The sequence below is a fragment of the Pseudophryne corroboree genome, chromosome 2 (assembly GCF_028390025.1).
Source record: "Pseudophryne corroboree isolate aPseCor3 chromosome 2, aPseCor3.hap2, whole genome shotgun sequence".
Classification (NCBI taxonomy): domain Eukaryota; kingdom Metazoa; phylum Chordata; class Amphibia; order Anura; family Myobatrachidae; genus Pseudophryne; species Pseudophryne corroboree.
In genome coordinates, this window is record NC_086445.1 from 319,856,847 (window position 1) to 319,871,400 (window position 14,554).

General features: G+C 46.2%; 1 protein-coding gene across 16 annotated transcripts in view; it reads right to left on the reverse strand.

Annotated features, from left to right (window-relative positions):
* The window catches only part of MYCBP2 (MYC binding protein 2), a 705,517-nt gene that overhangs the window by 222,709 nt on the left and 468,254 nt on the right, over positions 1–14,554 (reverse strand). For all 16 annotated transcript variants that reach the window (XM_063952980.1, XM_063952968.1, XM_063952974.1 and 13 more), the window contains 3 exons: positions 6,471–6,615; positions 4,067–4,279; positions 3,507–3,562 (listed from right to left, as the gene is read on the reverse strand). In XM_063952980.1, coding sequence (XP_063809050.1) covers positions 3,507–3,562; positions 4,067–4,279; positions 6,471–6,615 — 414 coding nt within the window. The remainder of the gene's footprint in view (positions 1–3,506; positions 3,563–4,066; positions 4,280–6,470; positions 6,616–14,554) is intronic.

The window sequence follows — 14,554 nt, forward strand, 5'->3', positions numbered from 1 at the left end:
AGGGGCATCTCCTCAAAGTCCAGCTTGTATCCCTGAGAAACTATCAATTGCCCAGGGATCCAACAGGGAGTGAACCCACTTGTGGCTGAAATTACGAAGACGTGCCCCCACCGGGCCTAGCTCTGCCTGTGGAGCCCTAGCGACATGCGGTGGATTTTGTAGAGGCCGGGGAGGACTTCTGTTCCTGGGAACTAGCTGTGTTGTGCAGCTTCTTTCCTCTGCCCCTGCCTCCGGCAAGAAAGGACGCACCTCGGACTTTCTTGTTTCTTTGTGATCGAAAGGCTGCATTTGATAATGTCGTGCTTTCCTAGGCTGTGCAGGAATATAAGGCAAAAGATCAGAATTACCAACTATAGCTGTGGAGACCAGGTCCGAGATCCCTTCTCCACACAATCCTCAGCCTTCCAAATGCCTCTTAAGTCGGCATCACCTGTCCATTGCATATTCTACAGGACACGTCAAGCAGAAATCGACATAGCGTTGACTCTAGAACCCAGTAGACTAATGTCTCTTTAGGCATGTTTTATATATATATATATATATATATATATATATATATATATATCTATCTTAAGACAGCATCTTTAATATATATATATATATATATATATATATATATATATATATACACACATACACACATACTAGGGTCTCAATCTCTGCTGATAAGGTACCTGACCACGCTGCTACAGCGCTATAAACCCATGCCGACACAATCGCCGGTCTGAATAGTGTACCAGAATGTGCACGCTATCTGCAGGATCCCTGAGGATAGCTGTTAAGTCAGGGCTACCTTTTGGGCAAACGTGACACCCTAGGGGAAGATTCCCATCGTATCCTGGCCCTAGTAGGGAAAGGATACTCCCTGAGAATTCTTTGTGGGAAACTGCAGTCTCTTGTCTGGAGATTCCCGCTCTTTTTCATCATGAGAGGAGGGAAATTTACCTCGGCTTTCTTCCCCTTAAACATGTGTACCCTTGTGTCAGGGACAGATGAGTCATCAGTGATATGCAAATCATCTTTTATTACAGTAATCATATATTGAATACTTTCCTGCCATTTTGGCTGTAACTTTGCATTATCGTAGTCGACACTGGAGTCAGACTCCGTGTCGATATCAGTGTCTATTATTTTGGATAGTGATCATTGAGAGACTCTGAAGGTCTCTGCGACATAGGTACAGACATGGGTAGATTCCCTGTCTGTTCTCTAATCTTTTGTGCAATAATTTCACCGTAGCACTTAATTACACATATCCAAACAGGTGTTGGCGTTGTCGACGGAGACACCCCTCACACACACAATTGCTCCATCTTCTCCTTAGGGGAGCCTTTTACCTCAGACATGTCGACACACACGTACCGACACACCACACACTCAGGGAATGCTCATCTGAAGACAATTCCCCCACAAGGCCCTTTGGAGAGACAGAGAGAGAGTATGCCAGCACGCACCCTAGCGCTATATAACCCAGGAATAACACAGTAAGTTAATGTTAACCCAGTAGCTGTTGTTTACATTGATTTTTGCGCCTAATTATGTGCCCCCCCTCTCTTTTTACCCTCTTCTACCGTGTATCTGCAGGGGAGAGCTTCCTCTCAGCGGTGCTGTGGAGAAAAAACATGGCGCTGGTGAGTGCTGAGGAAGAAGCCCCGCCCCCTCGACGGCGGGCTTCTGTCCCGCTTAAATATACATTTTCTTGGCGGGGGCTCATACATATATACAGTGCCTAACTGTATATTATGCAAACTTTTGCCAAAGAGGTCCTAATTGCTGCCCAGGGTGCCCCCCCCCCCCACCTGCGCCCTTACAGTGACCGGAGTATGTGGGTGTGTGTGGGAGCAAAGGCGCACAGCTGCAGTGCTGTGCGCTACCTCAGTGAAGACTGGAGTCTTCTGCCGCCGATTGCGAAGTCTTCTTGCTTCTTATGCTCACCCGGCTTCTGTCTTCCGGCTCTGCGAGGGGGACGGCGGCGCGGCTCTGGGATCGGACGACGAGGGTGAGATCCTGTGTACGATCCCTCTGGAGCTAATGGTGTCCAGTAGCCTAAGAAGCAGGACCTATCTGCAGAGAGTAGAGCTGCTTCTCTCCCCTCAGTCCCACGATGCAGGGAGTCTGTTGCCAGCAGAGCTCCCTGAAAATAAAAAACCTAACAAAATACTTTCTTACAGCAAGCTCAGGAGAGCTCACTGAACAGCACCCAGCTCGTCCGGGCACAGATTCAAACTGAGGTCTGGAGGAGGGACATAGAGGGAGGAGCCAGAGCACACCAGAATCTAAATTCTTTCTTAAAGTGCCCATGTCTCCTGCGGAGCCCGTCCATTCCCCATGGTCCTTACAGAGTCCCCAGCATCCACTAGGACGTTAGAGAAATATATATATACACACACACACACACACCCCCCTATGGCTCTATTCACTGCACTCTCCACACCCCCAGCAAACATACTACCAGTTCCATCGCTGGTCAGGTAACTGCAGCCTCTGGTGAAGTGAACCCAGCTGCAGTAGGAGCTGTGAGTAATGGCGCAGAGATTGCGGAGACTCGCGCTCACCTGCCGGAAGTAGGAGCCTTCCAGGAGTGTAACCACGCCTCCCACTACTGGCACCCTTCTGGTCCCTGGAGCGTAGCCCCGTCTTGCTATTGGCACCCTGTCCTGGAGACTGAAGCCGCTCGGAGCGTAGCTCCGCCCTCTGCCAATGTTATAGAAGCTGGGAAGTGAGTCGCTCGGAGCATAGCTCTGCCCCCTGCCAATGGCGCGCATTCATAGAAACTGGGGAGTGAGCAGCTCGTGAGCTTAGCTCCGCCCCCCGCCATGGTGCCCAAACAATGCTTTTAAAACTAGCCCCCGGCAAGGTACAGAAGTACAGCTGCGGCTAGCGCTAGGGGAAAGTGCCCTGATAGTCTTATAAACCGGGGACTCTTCTAATCAGAGCCCCGGCACATACTCACTCCTGCCTTGCTATCCAGCCAGGGTACAGGCTGTGGGGATCATTGTGGAATCACCCCTGGGACTGATGTCCCTATAGCCAGGAGCTGAGGCTACAGTTTAATAAAAAGACAGTGCCAAAGTCCCACCGGAAGCTCCCACGATGCAGACAGACAGGGGCAGTAGGCTGCCTGTCTGTCCTCAGTTCTGAAAAGGAAAAAATGTAATTTTCTCTGGAGAAGTCCAGAGAGAGGACCGGTTCCCTCGGGCACATTTTTTAAACTGGTCTGTAGGGGGAACATACTGTAGAGGGGAGGAGCCAGTCACAGTTCTAAAGAATTTAAAGTGCCGGCTCCACTTAGCCACCATCTATACCCCACCGTGAAGACCTTCCAGTGTCCCCTAGTGGATTAAGGAAGAAAGTCAGTTGGGAGTCTAATAGACAGAAAAGACAGAAACCCAACCAACTTTTCAAACAATTGAATTTCACCCAATGAATGTCACTACATACTGTACAGTATGAGAAAGTTGTCTGTGGCAAAGCCATTTATTGCTTTGCTAGAGATAGTAACTTACCTTTTAGGCATTGGTGAGGCATATCGAAGTTCTTCAAATGAGTAACTTTCATATGCCTGTGAAGAAAACCAAAGCATTTCAATTCTAATGCAAAGTACAAAATGTAGTTTTGACAAATATTTGAAATTCTTTGTTTACAGCACTAATCTTGATATAAATAGAACCATCAGTCACAGCAATGCGGTAGACAGTCAAGTGATTATACTCAAGGGGAAAATGCTTCCCTTTTTTGCCAAAATAAAATAAAAATAAAAAAAACCTGTATTACAGCAATACATCTGTCACCATGACTCATCCACCGCCTTTCCAAGTTCATGAACTGCTGAATACTCATTCAAGGCCATAGTGGCTTCTTTATATTGATGGATCAGCCAAATAAAATTCTGGTTTAAAACTACATCATGCTGGTCTGTGTGCTGATGACCAATGCACATTTTATGTGTGTGTCTGTGTGAGATATACACACACACACACACACACACACACACACCTACAGACACATTTATATAACATACATAATATGATGTATAGTTTATATATATAGTTTTGCACACCCTCACCTTCATCATTGTGATAGCAATGTAACGGGCTTCCTTCACAATCATTGGTTCGTAGGAAGCCTCAAGTTTCGGTGAAGGAAGACCACCAAAGGTCATATCAGAGCTAGCAGAAGCTGTGGATGACGGGCTGCCTGGTATTCGGGGAAGTTTTTTCAGCTGCTCCTGCTGCATGGAAGTCTTTTTTTGGGACACAGGTACAGCTTTCACTTCCACCTAGAATTAGACCAGTAAAACACATCATTACCCTGCAATGGAGATAACTGTGAAATTGTAGGGTGCAAGAATTTGGTTTAGGAAGCGGTGTCAGCACAAGTAATCTGGCCACACAGCAGTGTCTCAATCACAACTTTTTAGTAGATAAAGGAGGGTCAGTTTCAGGAGGATCTTAAGTTTCTGACAACACTATGCACTTACTATATGGTTTTCAAAAAGATCCCTCTGCATCTAATATTTACATACTTGACTTTGGAAATCAGTATGTACCTGAAGTCCATATGAATGTAAATAGCCGATGTCTAACTTTAATGTTAAGTATGTATTTAAAATGTTTTAGTGGATCATAATAAAATTTGGAAAGCAAAATTATTCATAGCTGTTAAAACAGCACATTGCACAGGAGGAATAACCAATATTATTTTACATTCTGGTTTGCATTCACAAAGTACATACTGAGTACTGTACTTTTATTTACCCGCACCCTGGATGGTAAGAGTGCATGAAGTATGCCCTAATTTGTGTGAATTTACCCAACAATCACAATTATAGAAGATGGTCTGAGAGCCCTAATGTAGAATCACTTTGCAGTTTAAGCTGTAATATGAGACAATAAAACCCTTATATTTGAAAATAGAGTTTCATTATTAAAACAGGTCTCCGTTGCTACTACATGAGAAAGGAAGGCGTGTCAAAGTGGTGTTTCAGCATGTTTTCAGTGTTTTGCACTAGGCATTTATCTTTATTTATGCATTCAATAGGTTTTGGGCAGTATTCAATTAGCCGCGGTAAATTCACCTGCCTAGGGCTATTCAATTAGCCCTGATGCAGACACTTATCTAGGATTTTGTAAGGTAGGCGAAACCAAGCAGGCTTTGTTTTTCCCAATTATGTCCCGTGAAAATACATAGGTTCGCGACTTTTGGCAGATCCTATGAGTTTTTCACACGAAAAGTGCTTTTTTTTCCCTGGACGGGGCAAGCTGAACAGCCTGGAAAAAATCTGCACCAAAAAAGTTTGTTTTTGTGTCTGAATACCCCCCTATCCCTGCTATCTATTGGCACAACAAGCAGGGAAAACAAATAGCAGTTGAAGATAAGGCATTAATGGTGTTGTTTAGAAAGGAGATGGTCATCTCAAACTCATTGTGCAAAAAGGAGATAATTTATCCAGTTTCTAACACATTGGAAATAGTGATCCGTAATCAACATCTAGCATGGTAGAGACTAAACACAAAATATATAGTAGTAGATTGTACACAAATCCTCATCTTGTAGAAATAGGAGATTTAGCTAATTATGGTCTAAGAGACCTCATCTGGCAGCCTGCAAAAGTATACTAATTAGCTTTGTGTTTTGGGGTCCAGGGCTTTTTTGGTCACAAGTGGCGCACGGTAATGGGTAGATTTTATACATTGCTTGGGGAGTCTGTGGTAACAGATCCCCTCAAAATTTGTCAAAGGACTGGAGATTAAGGGGTATATTCAATACCTGTCAGATCCTTTCCAACGGAAAGGATCCGACAGGTCAGTATTCAATGCGGGGCTAAGCCTGACGTATTTGGCCCGTTCCCGACAATGGCAATCCGACTTTCTTTAAAGTCGGATTGCCATTGTCGGAAACTAGGCTAAAACCTGTCGGGAATTCCCGACTTGTCTGAAAAAAATCAGCCGGCATTGAAGAGGTTGGAACCCCTTCCAACCTAAACCTGTCGGAAGCTGCCATCTTTCCGACAAGATGGCATCTTCCGACAATTATTGAATACACCCCTAACTCTACTAAGAAGGTTAATGAATATATATTTGGAGCCAAAAATACCAGCTTCTGGAAGATCATTACAGGACACTTCAAGAAACTGGTCTAGAAAACCTGGCAGGTAAAGATACCACCGGCTAAAGAACATAACAATTTATCTACCGAAATTAGTGCGGAAAATGATGCAGATTATTAAGCAGAACACTTTAACACTTCAGATGGAATGTGATACATGTCACTGCCTTGCCAAATTGTCATGAGATTTAGACAATACAAACTTTATATTTAATATGATATACTTGCTGGTAAGGCTTACATATCAGAAAATCATTGCATTGTCTCTGCTCTTGTTTCTTATCAATGTGAGATTAACAGAAATAAAATGAGTGAAGAGAAGCCAAGAGGCAGCATTACACAGCTTTGTGTGCTTAACATACCTTCATATTGGGTACATGAACAACATCCCCATATTGATCTTTTGTCTGTACAGTTATAGTGGTGGGCCAGCCACATCTGATATCATCTTTATTAAGAATTAATGAAGTCTTCTGTGGATCAGCATAGGAGTCTGGTTGAAGCCACCTGATATGAACAATTTTCATTAACACGTTTACTGCGGTATGGATAATTGGCATACATAGTTCCCCATGTAATATGCAAGCAACCCTTACGACTACAGTAACATAATAAGATAACATAATAGACAGGTCTAACCCTGCATACAGAGCTTACAATGTACTAAAAACGCACTTATCATAACCCGTCATCTTGGTCTTACTTTCAAGTGACAATCCTCTCAATATTACAGCTCTCGCTTTATTTTGTGGTTTAAAGATCTCAGCGGTGTCTGAAAATGACATATTGCCAACAAAGTACACAGAAAAGTACTAGCATTAGTACTTCCCTGCAGGAAACACAATGAAGCAAATACAACTGCAGGGATTAAAGGCTATGAAGGCATTCGACCAAACCCATCGATAAATTAAAAAGATGTTCCCTTTATTATAAAATTCTATGGTATTGATACATACATGATAACTTAAAGTTTCTGCACCATCAGCTGCTGACCAGGGTATCACGTATTTAATCTTTTAATAGAAAATGGTAAACTAATTTACATGGGATAAAAGATAACCATTCTGTACAATAAGGCAGAGGTTCCCAAACTGTGTGCTGTGGCTCCCTGGGGTGCCTCGGGACACTTGCAGGGGTGCCCTGGGTTGGTGGTCCAGGACCAATTCAAATTATTCATGGTCAATATAATAGGCAAAACCAGTGCTGGTGCCTGCCAGTCATAAAATATGTGGTCAAACAGAAGTAAATCTTGTCCCTCACCACACAACTGCCCCTAAGGATAACATATAAACGCGATCCACTTAATGTAATATTTCTTTCTAAATTTCTCAATAAGAAATTTTTGGCCTAGGGGTGCCGTGAAAAAAATTCTGATATTCTAGGGCGCCGTGATTCAAAAAAGTTTGGAATCCACTGCAATAAGGTGTAGGCGGATATGCTGTTACAGTGTAGCTTGATTCATGCCATCTCACATTCCTGCACAAAGACTGCCAATTGTCAGACGATAACTGCAACATGTCATACAATAGCTAACCTACAGTAGCGCTCTCTGGTGTAGAGCGAATATAAGAAATTCAATCATCCTACTTTCATTTTATTTTTATTTTTTGTCAGAAGCCTAGTCTGGGACACTTTTTTCTGTGTAACTGCAGATTTTGCAGCATTTTAACATGAACGGATTATTCTGTAACTCTCATTTTTCACTGCAGAAAACCTTTATGTCAAAAGTTAAAATGTCAACAGGTAACATTTCGACACTCTCAGAATGTCGCCATTAGGGTAATGCTGAGTACACACTGGCGTGACGGGGATTCATTCCGACATAGGAATAAAACCCCATCAGCCAGAATTTCTCCTACACACGGGGGCAACTTTAATGAAGAATGGAGCGACCATGTTCCATCCTTCATTAACATAACACAGGATGCTAGCGATGGACGCCTGGTTTGGTGTGCAGCGCATCAAACCAAGCGCCTGTAGCATGTGACCGCAGTCTTGGGTACACACTGAAAGATTAAGCCGTTTTGGAGCAACATCTATCCAGTGTATACCCAACTTCAGGCTGCAGGACAGAAGGGTTAGGCATTAGGGGGAAGCTGGGGTTGGGCACTAGCGGGAGGATTAGATCAGGTATACACACCAGATCGCTTTATTGTCAGATCACTCCACAGGAACTGACTGTCAGAGCAGGATCTAGGCATAAACTAGGCAAATGCCTAGGGCATTTTGTATGCCTAGGGGCACAAGCAGCTTCTGTTGATTAAAACTATATGCTGCATGCCTATATTCTGTGTGTGACTGCGGCTGTATCTGCATATGAAATGCTGCATTACAGTGTATTCCTGGAAATCACTGTAACGTACTGTAGCATTTCGTATGCAGATACAGTCACACACAGAATATAGGCATGCCACATATCATTTTAATCATAAGCTGCTTGTGCATCTTAGTTACATAGTTCATTAAAAAAAGGCGCCCAACATTAGCAGAGCTGCCAGCTGACTCACGCCAGGCATCTCCTGCTGCATGGCGTATTGAGGCAAGATGTATGAGAACACATTTGTATCCAAGCAGAAGCAGAGATCACAGTGTTAGTGGCTGTGTGAGTGCTGTGTGTAAGTGGGTTGGTTGCAATAGTGTGCGGCACATGTGTAAGGGGCATTGTGTGTGTTATGTGTATAAACGCATTCATAATGTGCGGCAAATGTGTAAGGGGCACTGTGTGTTTCATTATGTGTATAAGCGCATTCATAATGTGCGGCATATGTGTAAGGGGTACTGTGTGTGTCATTATGTGTATAAGGGCATTAATAATGTGCAGCATATGTGTAAGGGACATGTGTAAGGGCATTATTTAAAATATAGGTAGTAGGGACACCAAAATGAGGATTGCTATGGGAGAGGGGTGATGGTGCTGGGAAAGGGGTGCAGGGCCAGAGGCGGAACTAGCGGCGGTGCTAGGGGGCACCAACCAAAATCTTGCCTAGGGCATCATATTGGTTAGGGACGGCTCTGCTGACGGTCACATGACCCAGAAGATGCTACTGGGTCACCAGGAACGATATGTCGACATTTCATTAGTGTCTACACAATGAATGTCAACACTACGACCATAACACACAGCAGTGTAATAGTACAAAACCCAGCAGCATCTCACCAGCTTATAATGCCCAGCAGTCTCACCCACATATGGCCAGGTGTATCATAAGGGCTCATTTATAACAGGATTTTGCCCACATTATGTTTTCCTCAGGAAAACCACTTTATATGTACCTGATAGAAATCTCTATGAGTATTGCTTATGCCTCTTTCCACATCTAAACACAACACTTAGGGGAGAAGCTCACTAGTTGTTGCTGCCACCCCTCCCCCCACCCCCCCCAAAAAAGGGCATCCCTATAACAGAGAGCAGAATCGCGCTACTGCATTCACTCAAAATGTCCAGGCAGGAAAGAGCCTTCCTCTGCTGCACTTACCCATTAGGTCCCTAGGTCACCGTGGTCTCCAGCAAAAACACAGGTGTCAATCTGGCCACAATAAAATGTACAGAGCTGGAGAAAATAGGAATTTTATACCTACCAGTAATTCCTTTTCTCGTAGTCCGTAGGGGATACTGGGATGGTATTAGTACCATGGGGGGTATAGATTGGGTCCACTGGAGCCTGGCACTTTAAGAAATCTTCAGTGTGTGCTGGCTCCTCCCCTCTATGCCCCTCCTGCAGACTCAGTCTCGGAAAACTGTGTCCGAGGAGACGGACATACTTTGAGAGAAGGAAAATATAGACAAGAAAAGCGGTGAGGCAACGAACCAACACACAACAGTAACAAGAGATAGCAACGCTAACCAGAACAGGAACAGGGACAGCAAAAGCAGACCCAACCAAGAAAACTTACAACAAGGTCAGCAGGAAACACGAAGCACTGAGGCGGGCGCCCACTATCCTCTACGGACTACGAGAAAACGAGTTTTATGGTAAAAACTTACCTTTGTTAAAACTCTTTATGCGAGGTACACTGGGCTCCACAAGGACTGGACAATGGGGTGCAGAGTAGGATCTTGATCCGAGCCACCAACAAGCTCAAAGCTTTGACTGTTCCCAGAATGCATAGCGCCGCCTCCTATATCACCCCGCCTCCCTGCACAGGATCTCAGTTTTTAGTTAACCAGTCTAATGCAGTAGCAGGAAAAGAGACGACAACGGTTATTAGCCACAACACAGCATTCTCACGACAGGACACGTGTCAGCGGCTAATGCCATACCAACCCAAAGAAGTGTCAGGGTGGGCGCCTTGTGGAGCCCAGTGTACCTCGCAGAAAGAGTTTTAACAAAGGTAAGTTCTTACCATAAAACTCGTTTTCTGCTGCGGGGTACACTGGGCTCCACAAGGAATGGACAATGGGGATGTTCTAAAGCAGTTCCTTATGGGAGGGGCCGCACTGTAGCGGGCACAAGAACCCGGCTTCCAAAGGAAGCATCCTGGGAATCGACAGTATCGAAGGCATAGAACCTTATGAACGTGTTCACAGAGGACCACGTAGCCGCCTTGCACAATTGTTCAAGGGTCGCACCACGTTGGGCGCCCAAGAAGGTCCAACAGACCAAGTAGAATGGGCCTTAATGTGATCAGGAGCAAAGAGACCAGCCTTCACATAAGCATGTGCAATCACCACTCTAATCCATCTGGCCAGAGTTTGCTTGTGAGCAGGCCAGCCACGTTTGTGAAACCCAAACACAGCAAAAAGAGAATCAGATTTCCTAATAGGAGCAGTTCTCTTCACATAGATACGGAGTGCCCGTACCACATCCAAAGACCGCTCTTTGGGAGACAGATCAGGAGAAACAAGTGCCGGAACTACAATCTCCTGATTAAGGTGGAACGAAGAAACCACCTTAGGTAGATAGCCGGGACGAGTCCTAAGAACTGCCCGGTCACGGTGAAATATCAGATATGGGGAACTACATGACAAGGCACGCAAATCCGACACTCTTCTAGCTGAAGCAATAGCCAGCAGAAACACCACCTTAAGGGAAAAGCCACAAGAGGTTCAAACGGAGACTCTTGTAACGCCTCCAAAACCACCGACAAGTCCCAAGGAGCCACAGGCGGGACATAGGGAGATTGGATACGCAACACGCCCTGAGTACAGGTATGCACATCAGGTAAGGTCGCAATTTTTCTCTGAAACCACACCTACAAGGCAGATATTTGAACCTTGAGGGAGGCCAGACGCAGGCCTAAGTCCAGGCCCTGCTGAAGAAAAGCCAACAACTTGGCTATACTAAACTTGGAAGCGTCATAATCGTTAGATGCGCACCAAACAAAGTAAGAATGCCAGACCCTATAGTAAATTCGAGCCGAAGCCGGTTTCCGGGCCCGCAACATAGTTTGAATGACCGCCTCAGAAAACCCTTTAGCCCTTAAGACGGAAGCTTCAAGAGCCACGCCGTCAAAGACAGCAGGGCTAGGTCCTGGTAGACACAGGGGCCCTGAACGAGGAGGTCTGGGCGTTGTGGGAGTAGAATTGGACGCACTGATGATAGGCCTTGCAGGTCTGAGAACCAGTGCCATCTGGGCCACGCTGGAGCTATGAGAAGCAGAATTCCTTTTTCTTGCTTGAACTTCCGAATAACCCTGGGCAGGAGTGACACCGGAGGGAACACGTACGGCAGCCGAAACCTCCACGATACCGCCAGCGCATCCACGAATGCTGCTTGAGGATCCCATGTCCTTGCTCCGAAGACCGGAACCTTGTGATTGTGTCGAGACGCCATAAGATCTACGTCTGAAAGGCCCCACTCGCCGGCATGCACGTCCTGACGACTGAGAAAGTCCGCTTCCCAATTCAGGACTCCCGGAATGAATACTGCCGATATGGCCAGTAGATGGCGTTCTGCCCACTGTAGAATCCGTGAGACTTCCTTCATTGCTAGGCGACTTCGAGTGCCGCCTTGATGATTTATGTAAGCCACTGTGGTGGCGTTGTCCGACTGTACTTGAACAGGACGGTTCTGAATTAAATGCTGGGCTAGGTTCAAGGCATTGAAGACCGCCCGCAACTCCAGAATATTGATCGAGAGGAGGGACTCCTCCTTGGTCCACTGCCCCTGAAGGGAGTGTTGCTCCAGCACCGCGCCACAACCTCTTAGACTGGCATCTGTCGTCAACAGGACCCAGTCGGATATCCAGAATGGACGGCCCCTGCACAGTTGTTGGTCCCGGAGCCACCAGAGCAGCGACAGACGGACCTCCGGAGTCAATGAGATCATTTGAGACCTGTTCCGGTGAGGCAGGCCGTCCCATTTGGCTAGAATCAGCCTCTGGAGAGGACGAGAGTGAAATTGAGCGTACTCCACCATGTCGAATGCTGACACCATGAGGCCCAGCACCTGCATCGCCGAATGTATCGACACTTGTGGACGAGATAGGAAGCAACGAATCCTGTCCTGAAGTTTCAGGACTTTCTCCTGAGACAGGAACAACCGCTGGTTGTGAGTGTCCAATAGTGCTCCCAGATGTACCATGCTCTGAGCAGGGATCAGGGATGACTTCTTTCAGTTGATGAGCCACCCGTGGGCTTGCAGAAACCGGACCGTCACATCTAGATGACGCAGGAGAAGTTCTGAGGAATTTGCCAGGATTAACAAGTCGTCCAAATACGGCAGTATCCTGACCCCTTGACGGAAAGCTTTGAGCCTGTTGGTGCCTCGGATCAAGATCCTACTCTACACCCCATTGTCCATTCCTTGTGGAGCCCAGTGTACCCCGCCGCAGAAAAGGAATTACCAGTAGGTATTAAATTCCTATTTTCTCTAACGTTCTAGGGGATACTGGGATGGTATTAGTACCATGAGGAAGTCCCAAAGCTCCCAGAACGGGTGGGAGAGCGCTAATACCCCTGCAAAACAGATTGACCAAACTGAAAGTCCTCAACGCCCAAGGTATCAAACCTACAGTATTTCACAAACGTGTTCGAACCAGACCAAGTAGCCGCACAGCACAATTGTAAGGCAGAGACACCCTGGGCAGCAGCCCAGGAAGAACCCACCAACCTAGCAGAGGGGGCCTTATTAGAACACAGCAGTGGCAATGCTGCTGAAGAATAAGCCTGTTGGATAGGTCATTCTGATCCAACGAGCAATGGACTGCTTGGAAGCAGGACATCCAATCTTGGTAGCGTCATAAAAGACAAAGAGTCAATCTTTTTGCGACAAGCTGTCCTTTTGGTGTAAATCCTCAAAGTCCGAACCACGTCCAGGGACTTTGGAGCAACCGACGTGTCAGACAACACCGGAACCACTATTGGTTGATTTAAGTGAAAAGCAGACACCACTTTCGTCAAAAAGTGTGGGCGAGTCCTGAGTTCCGCCCTATCCTTGTGGAATATCAAGTAAGGGCTCTTACAGGATAAGGACCCCAATTCCGACACACACCGCGCAGAAGACAATACCAGCAACATGACAATCATCCAAGTAAGATATTTCAAGTCCACAATGTGTAAAGGTTCAAACCAGTCAGAGTGGAGAAAGGTCAGGACCACACTGAGATCCCACGGAGCCGTGGGAGGGACAAAGGGCGTTTGAATGCGAAGGACACCCTTTAAGAACATCTGTACCTCCGGAATCAAAGCCAACTGCCTCTGGAAGAATATGGACAAAGCCGAACTCTGAACTTTGAGGGAGCCTAACTGTAGGCCCAAACCCACTCCTACTTGCAGGAAGAGCAGGAAACGGCCAAGATGAAGTTCCACAGTAGAATATTTTCTACCAAGAAACATTTCTTCCAGATACGGTGGTAATGCTTCGACGTGACCACCTTTTCGGGCTTGGACCATAGTCGAGATAACCTTTTCTGGCTAGAATCTCCCTCTCAACTTCAAGCCATCAAACGTAGCCACAGTAAGTCTGGATAGACAAACGGCCCTTGTTGAAGAAGATCCTTGAGAAGCGGTAGAGGCCAGGGCTCTTCGAGAGACATGGTCAGGAGGTCCGCATACCATGCCCGGCGAGGCCAATCCAGGGCAATCAGAATTGCTTGAACGCTTTCTCTTTTGAGTCTTTTTAGAGCTCTGGGAATGAGAAGAATTGGATGAATCAGACAGATGAACGGGTAAGTCCACAGCGCCGTCAGAGTGTCCACCGCTACAGCCTGCGGATGCCTCGTTCTGGAACAGTAGCGACGCAGCTTCTTGTTGAGACGAGAAGCCATCATGTCTATCAGCCGACAGCCCCACCGTTGAACTAGCTGTTGAAACACCTGATGGTGAAGGTCCCATTCCCCCGGATGGAGGTCGTGTCTGCTGAGAAAGTCTGCTTGCCAGTTGCCCACTCCCAGAATGAATATGGCCAAGATGGCCCTTGCATTGGCTTCTGCCCAGAGGAGTATCCTTTACACCTTTCGCATGACAGCCCGGCTTTTTGTTCATCCCTGTCAGTTTATGTACGCC